General features: G+C 41.1%; 1 protein-coding gene across 1 annotated transcript; it reads right to left on the bottom strand.

The window, feature by feature from the left end:
- si:dkey-174i8.1 (arylsulfatase I) lies at positions 1-10,177 on the bottom strand. Its single transcript, XM_023287528.3, has 4 exons — positions 10,037-10,177; positions 4,007-4,689; positions 3,066-3,398; positions 1-2,974 (listed from the first exon to the last, which is right to left on the bottom strand). The coding sequence occupies exons 2-4, from the start codon at positions 4,309-4,311 to the stop codon at positions 1,891-1,893; spliced, it is 1,722 nt and encodes a 573-aa protein (XP_023143296.3). The 5' UTR covers positions 4,312-4,689; positions 10,037-10,177; the 3' UTR covers positions 1-1,890.
- Positions 10,178-13,634: the final 3,457 nt, after the last annotated feature.

The following is a 13,634-nucleotide window of genomic DNA, read 5'->3' as shown; positions in this document are numbered from 1 at the left end:
TTTATTTTTCATTTGTGACTTTATTTGGATCATTTCAACCCATTTCCCAGCATTTTACAACACTGTAAACGAGCTAAGTAACATTTACAAGTCCAGAAAAGAGCAACGATATCAGCCTGAGCCTTTCTTGGTTTGGCTCTGCTGCAGGGACTGGACATTGTGTTGTGATCAGAGGTCTTTCTACGAGCAGCAGTGAATCTATATAACCCCCAAGAACAAAAGGACAAGGTGACATTTGACAAAAACAACCCCCGTGGGTGCCTTTGTGTCATCCTTAAAGGCTCCTCTCGGATGATTAAGAGATGAGACATGGAGAGGTCACCACAGGCCTCACTTCCACATGCACGCATTCCATCTCTATCGGTATTAATCAAACTGTTCATACACGGTCGTACATGCACAATGACATGCGTGTTGCTCAGTACGCAGTCCGGCGACGGCCTACGGTGTCCCTGCTGCAGTTTGGCCGCAGGACAGTGAATGAGTCAGCTCAGCCCTGTCCGCTCCGTCTATCCGGCTGCCTGTTTATCTGCCGACCTTCACTATTTGATTGAAGGTCTAGTTTGTCTATCTGACCTGTGTGCTTTTCTACCGCTCTGTATTTTTGTTTGTATCCTTCCAGTGTCAGTATTCTCTAAATGTCCCTTGTCAGATTGTTTCATAGCGCCTGAGACCCCACATGACCTCAGATTACTGATGTTGGCGTTACGGTGAAAATACAAAGCCTGTCCATTACATCTAGTGAATGACAAGGTGTTTAAAAGTGAGAAAACAGACTGTACATAAAACATGAATGTAGCCACGGTGACATCACGCCTTTGGTTTGTGCGCTGATGAAGCATGTTCTACTTTATTTTACGCTAAATAGGAAGATAATTTACAAAATGAGTATCATGCTGTATTGAAGGAGACTCATAGCTAGAAATTCAGATCAATAACACATTAGCAAAATGATTAGGCAACAAATACATTTAGAAGTAGGGTCTTTTTCTCATACTTTTACATTGTCAAACTTGTTTTTGGAACCAGAGGAGTGGCCCCCTGCTGGACATCAAAATGATGCAGGTTATTTTTTTCTCATGTTAACATGTCCATATGATGTTTTTTTATGCTAGAAGACACATCATGAGCAAAATAAACAGTCAACACCATGGCTGTGCATTTCATCTCAAAAACATAGATTCAGACTTCCAGGTTTCATTCATAAACCAATGACCAGTCCTGCCAATTTGTAGGGTGAGGCTTTATCCATCGTTATTCTTCAGAATTGGTTTCTGGTTTGAACATGTGTGACAGAATTACTCAAATATTAGAACTTGTCATTGTGTAGCGTAGATCGTTTTACAGTGTTTGAGCAGAGTAATAGGTGAGCTGGTGTGCTTGAGCAGCAGTAAATAGCAGCGAGGTGGGAGGAGACAGAGGCAGGGAATTCATAGATCTGCACATTAAAAATAATTTTAAAGCAGGAATTTACTTCTTGATGGGTCACTTTACTCAAAGTTGAGATTTTAGGGGTTGAATCAATGACCAGAGAGGGTCGTTAAGGAGCTTCCACAGATCTGAGACAATATCCTCATCATCCTCATCAACATCCTCATTGTATATACACTATATGAGCGTAAATAACTCTGTCAAACTCTGTTTTTCATCATTAAAACAACTATTTTTGTATATATTTTTTTGCATTTATAATGAAGAGTAACACCATAAAAAAGCATTTGTGGAGACACTATCCACTGATTAGGTGCCTTTATGCACAGTTCTGTTTAGGAGGGCTTTTGACCAACTGTCAGGTCATTCGAAGGGGCTTTTAAAATTTAGACAGCACTTCTAAGCTCATCTAAAACATACTTAACCCTTCAGTTCAATTGTTGTTGCTAGAGGAGACATTTAGAATAAAGTGTTTCTCTGCAGGCGTGACCCCACCTTCTTAAAGAGGGCTTTTAATTTACATAACTTGCAGTGCTTAATCTTCATCATCCTCTCTCTCCTGCCATCATCCTCTCCACTGTCGCCCTCTTGTCCCTCCAGGCCCAGCCAGGGCCCCCACACCCCTCCATGGAGCTCTGGATCAGCCATAGGATCATCTGGTGGATTCCTGGTCATCACAGCCGTCTGGTTGTACTCGGCCAGCCTTTTCAGGAGATGTTTCACCACCTCTGGACGAGCCTCTGCCAGGTCATACCTCTCGTAGGGGTCGGAGCTGATGTTAAACAGCCACACTGACTTCCCCAGCTCGTTGCGCCGCTTCTCCAGTTTCTGCCACCGTTCTGGACCACCGGGGAGAGCGTGCGGCGGTATCCAGTCCCCATCACCCACATTTCCTGTCAGCAGCTTCCAGTCACCAGCCCTTAATGCTGCTCTAACAGCTGTGTCCCAGATCCCAAAGCCGTTGAGCACCAACGCCTTGTCATATGGCTCCCCAGGCTTCCTGGACACTGGGTCAATGTTGAAAAGGATTTCAGTGCGAGGACAAAGCGAGCCCTCGCTGATGCTCCGCCACACATCGTGACCGTCGAGGCCACTGTGGGACTGCAGGGCCCCGGCCAGCCCGAGTAAAGTAGGATACCAGTCGGAGATGTGGATAAGCTCTCGGCTTACTGCACCCTTCCTCTTCAGGAGGGGACTATGGACGAAGCCCACAGCTCTGATGCCTCCCTCCCAGTAGGTCCCTTTGCCACCTCTGAGCGGCCAGTTGCTGCCACCAGAGAGCGGCTGCCCTCCGTTATCAGAGGAGTAGATCAGCACTGAGTTTTCATAGAGCCCACTTGTCTTCAGCTCCTGAACTACTTGTGCAACGCCGTCGTCCAGGCAGCTGAGCATCGCTGCATAGTGGCGCCTGAGACGATTGGTCTGGAAATCATAGTGGTGGAGAAAATGTTCTGGTGCTTGCAAGGGTGTATGGGCAGCCTGAAGGGACAAATAAAGGAACAGTGGTGTACGTGGGTTGTGGCTCCTCAGGATCTGCTTCACCCTGTTTGGAAAAAATGTCACATTGGAAGTTTTAAAGATAGTCTAACTTTAACTCTGTATTTGTTCACTTAAATCCATACCTTGGTTCTCACCTCTCTATATAGAGCAGAGTGGAGTAGTTCCCAGCCATCTCCCAGGCAGGCCGGTCTCCATCATGCAGGTCAAACCCACAAGCTTCAGCCCCGTCACAGCTCTGATAGGAGAAATGGTCTCCACTGCCGGTCAGTGTGCCCAGAAAACTCTGAAAGCCTCGTCCTGTGGGCAGACAGCTCGTCCTGCAGAAGCCCAGGTGCCATTTACCCACCATGTGTGTGGAGTATCCAGCCTCAGCCAGACGCTCTGGGAGGGTGGGAACATCCGGGGGCAGGCAGAGGGGCTGACGTGGACGGATGATTGAATGCTGCAGTCCAGTGTGAATTTGGTATCTGAGAGAATGCCAGAGAGGAAGTCATGTTGTATGTATTATAGCTTGCAGTGTAACAAAAACAGTGTCTTTGGATCACATTGTTTAACCATCAAACCAAGATTTTGTATTATATGTGACCAGTTTGTATCAACCTACTCAATATCTGTAATTTTTTTAAATTGGCACTGAAATGTTGGGTCAGAATACAATTAGAAATAGTGATTTGCCAATATTTTTATCTATATTTTTTACAGTTTTGCTGTGGATTTACCCTTTACACGTATGAAATTGAACAGTTTTGAAAACACTGACGGCAGAAATTCAACAAAACAGTATTGTAGTCAGTATTACAATCAATCCAATTGTACTTTAAAAAAAAAAACACTAAAATGGAATTTTGCAAAAAATATTATGTCTTTACTACCGTATTATTTTCTTTTTCTGGTCTTGTATGTATTTTCCCATAAATACACAAGACAAAAAGCTATTGATGTTCTGCTTTTTCATATCAGATAAGAACAGATGTTGCTTGAATTTCCCTTGGGATTAATAAAGTACCTACCTACCTACCAATCCATCTATCTACTGAATAATACACATGAATACAGGTGTAATGAGGAAACTCACCGCCCTGTCATGAGTTGACTGCGTGATGGTGAGCAGATAGGCTGGACGTAATAATTTTCAAGTTTGACCCCTTCTGCTGCCAGCTGGTCCAGCGCAGGAGTGTGAATGTCTGAGCCGTGGTAGCCAATATCTCCATAACCTTGGTCGTCCACCATGATGAAGATGAGGTGAGGCAGCTTCTGCCTTTTCACCTCCTCTGTGGAAACACTTTCATCCATAAACTTGTGTTCACCCAGGCAGCCACTGAGCAAGGTCACACCAATCAGCAGGAAAAACAAAGAGCAGATTCCTCCCCTCTGCTCCATTAATGCTCTGCAGCTAATATCTACTCAAGTCTGATTTTGTCTCTACTTTCTGTTCTGCTTAGGCCGCAGTCAATATATCTCAATCCTGATCACGTTTGCAGGAAAACGGGCAGATCTGTGGGCCCGAGGAGCTCGTCCAAAATGTCTTATCGGTCTATTAAGTATAAGTTCTTGTCGTTTTCTGGGATTTTTTTCTTCGTTTTGAGAGTTGGGGCTGAGCCTGTGTCAGCTGCTGTGAAAGGTGGAGAAAAGCTGCTGTCTCTAAGAGGGGCAAAAAGTTGGCAGAGGTGAGTGTTTGAGAAAGAGAGAGATGGGGAGCTTTCCCTCTTGCAGTAACGTGCAAGATTCCTCTTGACTTTCAGGCGCCTCATGAGATGGCTGGGAAAGTGAAATAGTAGGAAGAGGCATATAAAAGCACACAGTTCAGACAGACATAACAGATTTTTTGCAACTCATGGCATAGACGTGAAACTACGACAAAAACAAAGAATACGACAAAAATGTCATAAAAAACACAAATTCAATCTGTTGTATAGCAGTTGTGCTTACTTCCTTTCTTGCTAAGAGTGTAAAGAGATACCATCCTAGTATTTCCTATATATAAGGCTATGTAAATGTAAATATATAAGCTGATCCTTACTGTTACTACTACTATTCCTGTCACTGAAAATGTGCTTACTTCTTTTCTCTTCTGTCATTCCTATTAATGTGTGACAGCTAATACTTTCACTGTCGTTTCCTGTACTACAAGTTCAAGGTTTACTATAAATGCCCTACGAAAATCAAATCAACCCTGCCATTTGTCTTTCATTGCTTTATACTGCTCAATTAATAGAGTCACCCGAGGACAATTACTGCCCGTGTTGGGGCATCGAAACCTATCCGACTATGGAGAAACATCCGGCATTGTGATGAGAATGTGTATCGATCGCGGGGCTCTTAGCCCTCACCTCGCTGCCATCTCCTTCCCATAATGCTGAGAGGATAATCAATGCCTCAGATACGAGGCCATTTCCTACGTTGTAGAAGCAAACTCATGTTGCCTCATCCTGTGGGAAATTTCACAGGCTTTTTACCCACGGTAAGAGTGAGGCGTACGCTGGAGAGATTGGGCAAGAGGATGCCAAGGAAGATGAAAGAATTGGTGGGAAATGTGAACATATAAAAAAGGAGTATATTACATAAAAAAGGAGGTAAAAGCATCGAGAGGGGAAGTAGAAAGAAGAGGAAAAAGCAATAAGGGATAAGGAAGCTTCCCTGTCTGAGATAAGAGAGTACAACATAAACAAAGTGGCATAAAAGGAGCAGTCGCTTTGTCTTGCTCTGTGTGTATGTCGGGGTCTCTGGGTGTAGCCATCAGTTTGCCTCAGGGAAATGCAGGGCGACATGAACTCCGTTTTACCGCTAAGAGGGGGGAGGATGGGGAGGAGGGCTGTAAAAATGGAAAGTGACAAATGTCTTCTTGAGGAGCAGAGAGAGCAAAGGATTGCACTCGTTCTTTAACTGTTTCAAGGGACACAGAAATACTAACAGCAAAAACTCATGCTATAGATTCTTTAGGATGCGCTGTATGGTTTGCAGAGGTGCATTTTAAATGCAACATTGGTCAAAAACCTAATGTCAAAAACAGAATAAACATTAAAAAGTAATCTAAAGAGGGCTCAATTTGTAAATGGAACAATTTTTTGCAATATTTCCAGGGCGTGCACTGCACTGCGTTGTCAATAACGCCAGACCCTGGAAAATACACTTTCTGCACAACAAGAAGAGAGCGAAAGGATGCAGTCTCAGTGTGTGTTTGTACAGTGTGTGTTTGTACAGTGTGTGTTTGTACAATGCGTGTTTGCATGTTGAGTGCGTGTATGCATGCACACGGGCGTGTTTTGGAAAAGACAGTGGTGCAGTGTAGAAAGGAGTAGCAGTGGGTGTGATTTATTCATGACAAAGAATAAGTGACTCACTTGATCTGAAGCCACTCTGTTGAGCTAAGGTGTGTGTGTGTGTGTGTGTGTGTGTGTAGGTGTGTGTGTGTGTGTGTGTGTGTGTGTGTGTGTGTGTGTGTGTGTGTGTGTGTGTGTGTGTGTGTGTGTGTGTGTGTGTAGGTGTGTGTGTGTGTGCGTGCGTGTGTGTAACTGCATCTGAAAATGACTTTCATTTTTAAGCCATGATCCAACATAAAGAGTCCTATTTTTAGATTAACAGGTCCCCACTTTTTTCCTTTTTTCTTGGTATTTAAAAGCAAGTATTATCCCATTATAGCCTACTATTAAAATAGAAAGAGGAAGAATGACTTTCCAATCTGCATATTAATATCTAGATAGTAAGAAAACTACTGGAAACCTAATTTAAACATTATTTTGCAACAGATAAACATATTATCAACGGTGAAACATGCGCCACTGAACATGCAACCTCCCTCAGGATTACAGGAATAGAAAAACAATGCAGCTGCAACAAAGTTCAATAAGGTTAGGAACCTGACATGGGAATGTAGTTAGTTCAGATAGCACAAAAATCAAGTTTTACTGGTTGATGCTGCTCTTTCACAACACCTGAAATTATGCCTATAACAATACAAATATGTTCGGCTTGCTCAGTAATAGCAAGGTAACATATTTTTAAAGTACTAAACAGTGACTGGATGTGAAAGATTGAATTCGGCTCTGAAAAGTAAAGCCAAACTGGAGGTGACTTAAACCTGCATTCTTTCTAACAGCCAGCAGGGGGTGACTCTTCTTTCAGCAAAAAGAAGTCTGATTGTATAGAAGTCTATGAGAAACTAATTTCTATTTTCACTTGATTTACTACCTCAGTGAACATTTTCCAAATTAGTTGATGGTCTTAATTGCTAGTTTTAAGTCTCCTTCAACACAGCATGATACTTATTTAGTAAATTATGCTCCCATTTAGAGAAAAATACACAACTAAGCAGGGTATGCTTAAGGGTGTGGCTACTTTGTGATGGACAAGTCACTTCAGTATGGGCGTGTATAGCGTCCTCAAGTTTGTAGTTAGATCCAGCCTTCACTCATAACGTCTGACTTCAAAATAACAACCTCAGAAGAGTAGTTCGCAAACCAATGGGTGATGTCACAGTGGCTGCGTCCCTCTTTAATACACGTACCATAGCAGTAAGCTACATATTTTAGGGTAATCTCAATTTAGCTTTAGTTTGTCAAATGTTTTTATTGTTATTGGAGAATTTAGTGAGTAAAAATCTGCATATTTCTCTCAGTTGTTAGCTGGAAACCAACTAGAGCTGAAATTTGCTGTTGGACTACAGTAAACCACGTGTCCATGGACAAGACATCAAACAAATGTTAACATTACGTTTTTGTAACGGTAACTGTTGCCTAACAGCATTGTTAAATTAAGTCAGAAGATGACAATATATCAGTCTTGTGTTGACAGCTTTTTCTTTTGGTAATTAGGCAGCTTTACTTGTCTACTCAAAGGTGGAGCAAGCCATGAATTAATCACAGGATTAGAGGATTCTCCTGGTCCTTGTCCTTAAGGTTGTTCACTGAGTGTTGGTAGTTACCTGAAGTATTAAATTACAATTTGAACCAGGTGATGACACGAGAGGATGGCAGCAGAGAATCCACATCATTTTGGTCTTTATGATGGCCTTAAAGTCAAAACATCCCCAGATTCAGTAGGCTGTACTTTCAATAAATGTTGAAATATTTCACATGATAAGCTGAGGATAAATGAAAAGTTTGACTTGCTGCTGGCGCTAGAGAAAAAGTCAGAGAATCACTGAATTTAAAAGCGTTTAACTCCTTGGCACCACGGACATCTGTACCAAAATTACTAGCAATTCATATAATAGTTATTGAGATATTTTAATGAATGTCAACAGTGTTAAACCTCATTGTGGCGCTACATGAAAGGTCAGAGTTTCACAACAGTCACAACCTCCATCCAGTTATGAATACACATGCCTCCACCAAAAATAAATAAACAGGCATTCTTTCAAAGCTCATTTTGGACTGAGCTTCATGCATACATATTCATTGTTGTTAATCTTGAAAGATAATTTGACTGGACTAGGCTGAAACTATACACTACAGAGGCTCAGCCAGGGTAATCTAAGCCGAGGTGGTCCACAGCTATGTTCGTCTCACTTCAGTTACCGGTGGAGCTTGCAGACGTGGGCTCTGAGACATCACACAAACATCGTCACTCACTGAAGGTGACACTGATGGAGACCCTGGCTCTGCTGCTCCTGAAATACCCAAGGATCATCTTCCAGCCAGCAGAAACTCAATCCACTCCCTATTCTCCTCACCCCACTCTGTGATGGATTGACAAGATGTGGCTGAGGGGGTGGGGGACCACTCAGTCTCATCACATCAAACAAACCACCCACAAAGAGGATGCAGGTGGCCTTATGTCAAATTCACAAACTTTGGGTAAACTTTTTCCCTCTGTGCCCTCCTCCTCTTCCTCCTTATAGCACCTCCTTGACTGGACCGCTCCATCCTATCAGACATTTCCCCCGAGAACAGCGAGTGCTGGCTTTGACTCATCAAAAGTGAAAGGGATTACACAAGCTCACTGTGTGGATATGAGTGTCTGCTGCTGTGGTGATACAGTCAGTGAAGAGTGCCACCGTGAGGATTACAGAAATAATGCATGCAGACTGATAACCATGAAAGAGGAAGAGTAAGAAAGGGCTCCATTTCTTAAAAACAGGCCACAGAGACCAAGAGGCACACAGATTTTCTTTCCATCCAGACACCAGATGTGTGCAGGTTTTAGTTAAGTCTTTAAGTTTGCCAGTAGGTGCATTTATCCCTTCAGAGTACCCACAGTTTAAATTTCAACTTTGAAAGGGGAAACTGACAAATTAGCAAGTATCACGGTCTTAATTAGAAAAAAAATTAATGTGAAAATAGAGCAGGAAGTACAATTAATGGTGGTTGTATTGGATTGTTGTTCATCAGTTCAAAACTTTGGTTGAAAATGAACTTTCCCAGTGTTGGATGGACTATATGGAGCTGAAGTTTCTGCAGGCAATGATACATTAGCTATAAATATTCATGCCTCCAGAGGTTGAACCTCAGTCACTTCAGTGCTACTTTGAGCGCCACCAGTAGGTTGATATTTGTGGTTTCAAACTACATGTCTTATTGCTTGGACTGCTTACATACCTGCAAAACTAATTACCTTCTCTCCTTTCTTAACTTGTTCGCATGCTAATATGCTAAACTCAAATGGTGAACATTAGATGGGCTATTGTGCAGCAGGTTTATGTTAGCTTTAAGCTGATCTAAAACCCACTGTGCAGTTCCAAAGAAGCCACAAATAAACACAACTGATGCCAGATAAGACTGAGGAAAGGCCTTTTGTTGTTGTGATTATGAGTGTAACGGTGATACTGCACAACTAGATAAGAAGTGAAAGAGGTCACTGAGAACATTAATACATAAATACTGGTTTAAGAATGATAATTTATGCAGTAGTTAGTTTCAAGATTCTATCACCTGAAACTCAGTCTTCCATACAGCACTTACATATGAATGCTAGCGGGGAGGATCATGTCATGACCAGCATAGCAACCAGTGAACGGAACTATCGGTCTGGTTTTGTCTTTTACCAATCAGAGCTTAGTTAGAGTGACCTGTTGTATAACATATTTTTTAGACAGATGGCCTGCACCATTGTTGTGTGTGAGTTTGGAGGTGTGTGTGTGTGTGTGTGTGTGTGTGTGGTGACTCACTGGTGACAGCACTCGGAGGTTATGAGGGGCCACCTGGCGCAACGCCGCATCTGTGTCACGAAGCAGATGATACAGGGCTCATCCCTCCGAGGACGGTGGGAGTCCTGGGAGGGATGCAGCGCAGTCTGTCACCAACTGGGGTCGGGAGTTCAGCGTATGATGGGGAAGGAGGCTGGAGGCAGAGAACCAAAGAGTCGGTCAGTGTGAAGGAAAATTCTAAATAATGCAATTAGTGCAGTGACTTTTTTGTCAACACATCTCGTAATTTTTTTATACTTCTATCCTTAAATGTTTGCACTGTCTTTGCTGCTGTAACTCTGCAAATTCCCCCACTTATGGATTAAAAAAAGGTTATTTTTCACACCTGAAGAAAGGACTTGCCACTAACATAAAGCCAACTTATTTAGAGATTTTCTACTAATGGAGAAATAAGCCCTGGTTGTGATATTAGGAATATAAATTGTGTGATCAAAAGCACAACAAATATGTCCAAAAATGTTAAAATAGCATATATATTTAAATGAGAATACAATATATCATTATAAACATTTCTACCAAAAATATACACATATCATCATCAAAGAATTTCAACAAAGAAATGCAGCTTCAAAAGTATCTAATTGATTCAAAAATACAGTTAAAAAGACAGTGCTATGAATTAAACTAGTATAGATGGTGTAAATGCATTCAAAACATATGATTAAAAGCGTGGTCTCATATTCACGAGAGAGGAAGAAGAGAAGTCGTCTGAACAACACAAACATCTGCATCATGAACATACTTAAAAAACAAAACTAACTCCAAGAAAAAACCTTGCAAATTATGGAACTCAGAAAGAAGCTACTGTTTTAAGATATATTCCAAAATGTCAGAATTATACCTCCGTCAAAGGGAAATCAACCTTTTTAACTTGGCATTTTGAAAATGTGAGTCTCTCTGGGGTCATTTAAAATGTGTTTTTCCCTAAAGGCTACAGTAAGATGTCGAGAACACTCTGCTCTTCAAAACTACACAGTGAAATGGATCTTATTCTGCAAATAGACTTCTAATACGCACTGGTCATATTAAATGCATTTCAGCAGCTGGAAGGTTTTACATTTTTAATGCTCGTATTTTCTTTTATAAAACACAAACTATCCTGTTTGATTAGTGCTTCTGACATGCAGTCTAGATACAACCTTGCTTAAAAGAGACGAGTGGCAGTTAAATTACACTAACGCTTGGAATAGAATAAACACTATTTTGTTTTGTGAATCACGGTTTCATAAATTTTATCCACTGGCTTCAATAAAAGCTGAGTTTACTTCATGTTTATGAGTATGGCTCTCTCATTTTCACCTTATCTGAGCTGGGGAGCAGGATCTGGCAACGGCTGGTTGGCAGTATCTGCCATCCTGGCACAGATGCCACAGTTAAAGGGCACCGACTCTGTGCCTGCTGCTGCTCAACAAATCTGTCTGTCAAAGTCTTCTCAGGGAAGGCAAGTTGGCCAGCGGAGAAGTCATTAAAAAGAGGAACGAGAGAACAGAGGAAAATGTCTGAAGCTCTTCGCGGTTGAAAAGGATGAGAAAATAAGACACACCAATGACACAGTGAAAGGGAAAACCTTGAAAGAAGAGATAGGCACACACGAGCTAATTAACAGGGGGAACATGAGAGGGACAAAACCGTTGACTCACTTAACAGTTCTACCATGTCCACAGGAAAAAAACATGCCACTTCCTCGATTTCCTGAGGTGAAGCAACAATGCTGGTGTCTTTGCGTACACGCCACTTTAATTCATTTTGCTATCACAACACAATAGAGGCATATGGAATAATAAAAAACAAACACTGGCACTACAAGGGAAAGTAAAACGCTGCGGTCATGCATATGGATTCTGACCTTTCTACTTTTACTGAAAGACAGCCAACTTCTGTCCTGAGCAGAGTGACTAAGCAGACCTCGTCCTGACTTGTTACAAGCCTTAAAGTCACAACTATCTGCACTGCAGTTTGACAAAGTCCGCACACAGTACACACTGCATTGTGTTTAACTGAACAGTCTGTTATTGAATATCACAGATCTGTTTTCTGTTCATAGATTTCTCATTTATCTGCTAGTAGAAGTTTGTATCTGGAAATTATATGATTAGTCACAAAGTCACAGCCACTCAGGTCTCTCCCACCAATGATGGGGTGCCTTTAGGATGTCACAAATCTATTAGAAATGTCTCAGCAACACATTTAACTCCAGTAAGTTTTTAACTCTTTCAATAATCTTATACAATACACTAAAGTATAATTAGACACATTTGCAGACTGGTTTCTTTATATCTTAAAAATATTTTAGAAAAATATAATTTGTGATTTGTAATGTATCACAAAATGTAGTGTAATGGGAACTAAAGTTGGTTATCTTTAACCACAAAAGACGCATAAATTACCCCGAAACTGGTGAAATTACTGCGAAGTAAGAGGCCCACCAAAAGTCTACTTTCAACCACTAGGGGGAGTAATGGACACAACTGAGCTATAACCCCTTCCACTGCATGTTTGTTCAGATAATTCTCAAATGCCCCGCTTTCCCTGTGAAATACACACCAAATAAAAACCGGATCTGTTTTATCTGAGTTGTTAAATTCTCACTTTAACTGCAGTGTTCCGTCAGATCTGACACCATCTCCAACAGGAGAGGGTGACATTTTTTTTCCTGAGCGTCTGACCCAGGACTGATCTTGGTTACTATCCTGAGGCCTGGAGACAGCTGCAGAGCGAAGCTGCCAAAGGGAGCAGCTATCATTGGTAACCTCCTGCAGCATTGATAATAGCAGCTTTGCCTGTCTAGCAAGCAGATCATTCAACCTCTATCAACAGGTTTAAATGCCTGTCAGTGCCCCAAAGGAAAATACAACATAATTTGAATAAGTTTACGTCTACTGAGACTCTCCTTGTGTTTGGTGGATTGTTTTTCAGTCTGCGTTCTTCCCATAACTTTAAATACATCAAGATTAAGTGAGTTATAAGTTTGAGACCAGGAGGGATCAGAGGCAAACAGATTCAAAGACACATTCATAAACAACAAGTTCCTGACGTTTTAAATTAACCCTTGTGTCGTCCTGCTGGGTCAAAATTGATCCGTTCTAAAGTTTGAAAATGTGAGAAAAAAAGTATTTTCACAGTGAAACTTCTGATGTCCACATTTTCAACATTTTTGGGAAATCTTTGAACATTTTTTGGTGGAAAAAAGAAATATTAAAAATTTTTCTTAAGAACATTCACAAAAAAAATCAAGTGAAAGTAGATTTTTTAAAAAAAAGAAAATATTAGAAGTTTTACTGATACATATATAGTCACTTTGGATATTTTTAGAATTTTTTGGAAGATTTTTACTGATTTTTTGAAAATATTTACAAGAATTTTCTTGCCAAGTTTGGGGGATTTTTTTTAAAAAAAATAAAACTTTTAAGAGAAATGTTTAAGGAATTATTGGAATTTTCTTCCTGAAGGTTTTGCAAATTTTCAGAAATTTGGGGAACTCTGTTGCTGAATTTTTGGATTTTTTTCAGACAAAGAAACAATATTTTCTGGGTGCTGATAAGTGAAGACAACAGCAGGG

Source organism: Amphiprion ocellaris, chromosome 16 (genome assembly GCF_022539595.1).
Source record: "Amphiprion ocellaris isolate individual 3 ecotype Okinawa chromosome 16, ASM2253959v1, whole genome shotgun sequence".
NCBI lineage: Eukaryota > Metazoa > Chordata > Actinopteri > Pomacentridae > Amphiprion > Amphiprion ocellaris.
Note: the sequence above shows the minus strand (reverse complement) of the source record. Positions and strands in the feature narration are given on the sequence as shown.

What these genes read in the sequence shown, in the direction of transcription:
- si:dkey-174i8.1 (XM_023287528.3), bottom strand. Translation starts at nt 4,311, where the DNA reads ATGGAGCAGAGGGGAGGAATCTGCTCTTTGTTTTTCCTGCTGATTGGT. An exon ending in AGTCAACTCATGACAGGGCG is followed by an intron (nt 3,399 to 4,006) that starts GTGAGTTTCCTC and finishes GCATTCTCTCAG; the next exon opens with ATACCAAATTCACACTGGAC. An exon ending in ACTCTGCTCTATATAGAGAG is followed by an intron (nt 2,975 to 3,065) that starts GTGAGAACCAAG and finishes TTTTCCAAACAG; the next exon opens with GGTGAAGCAGATCCTGAGGA.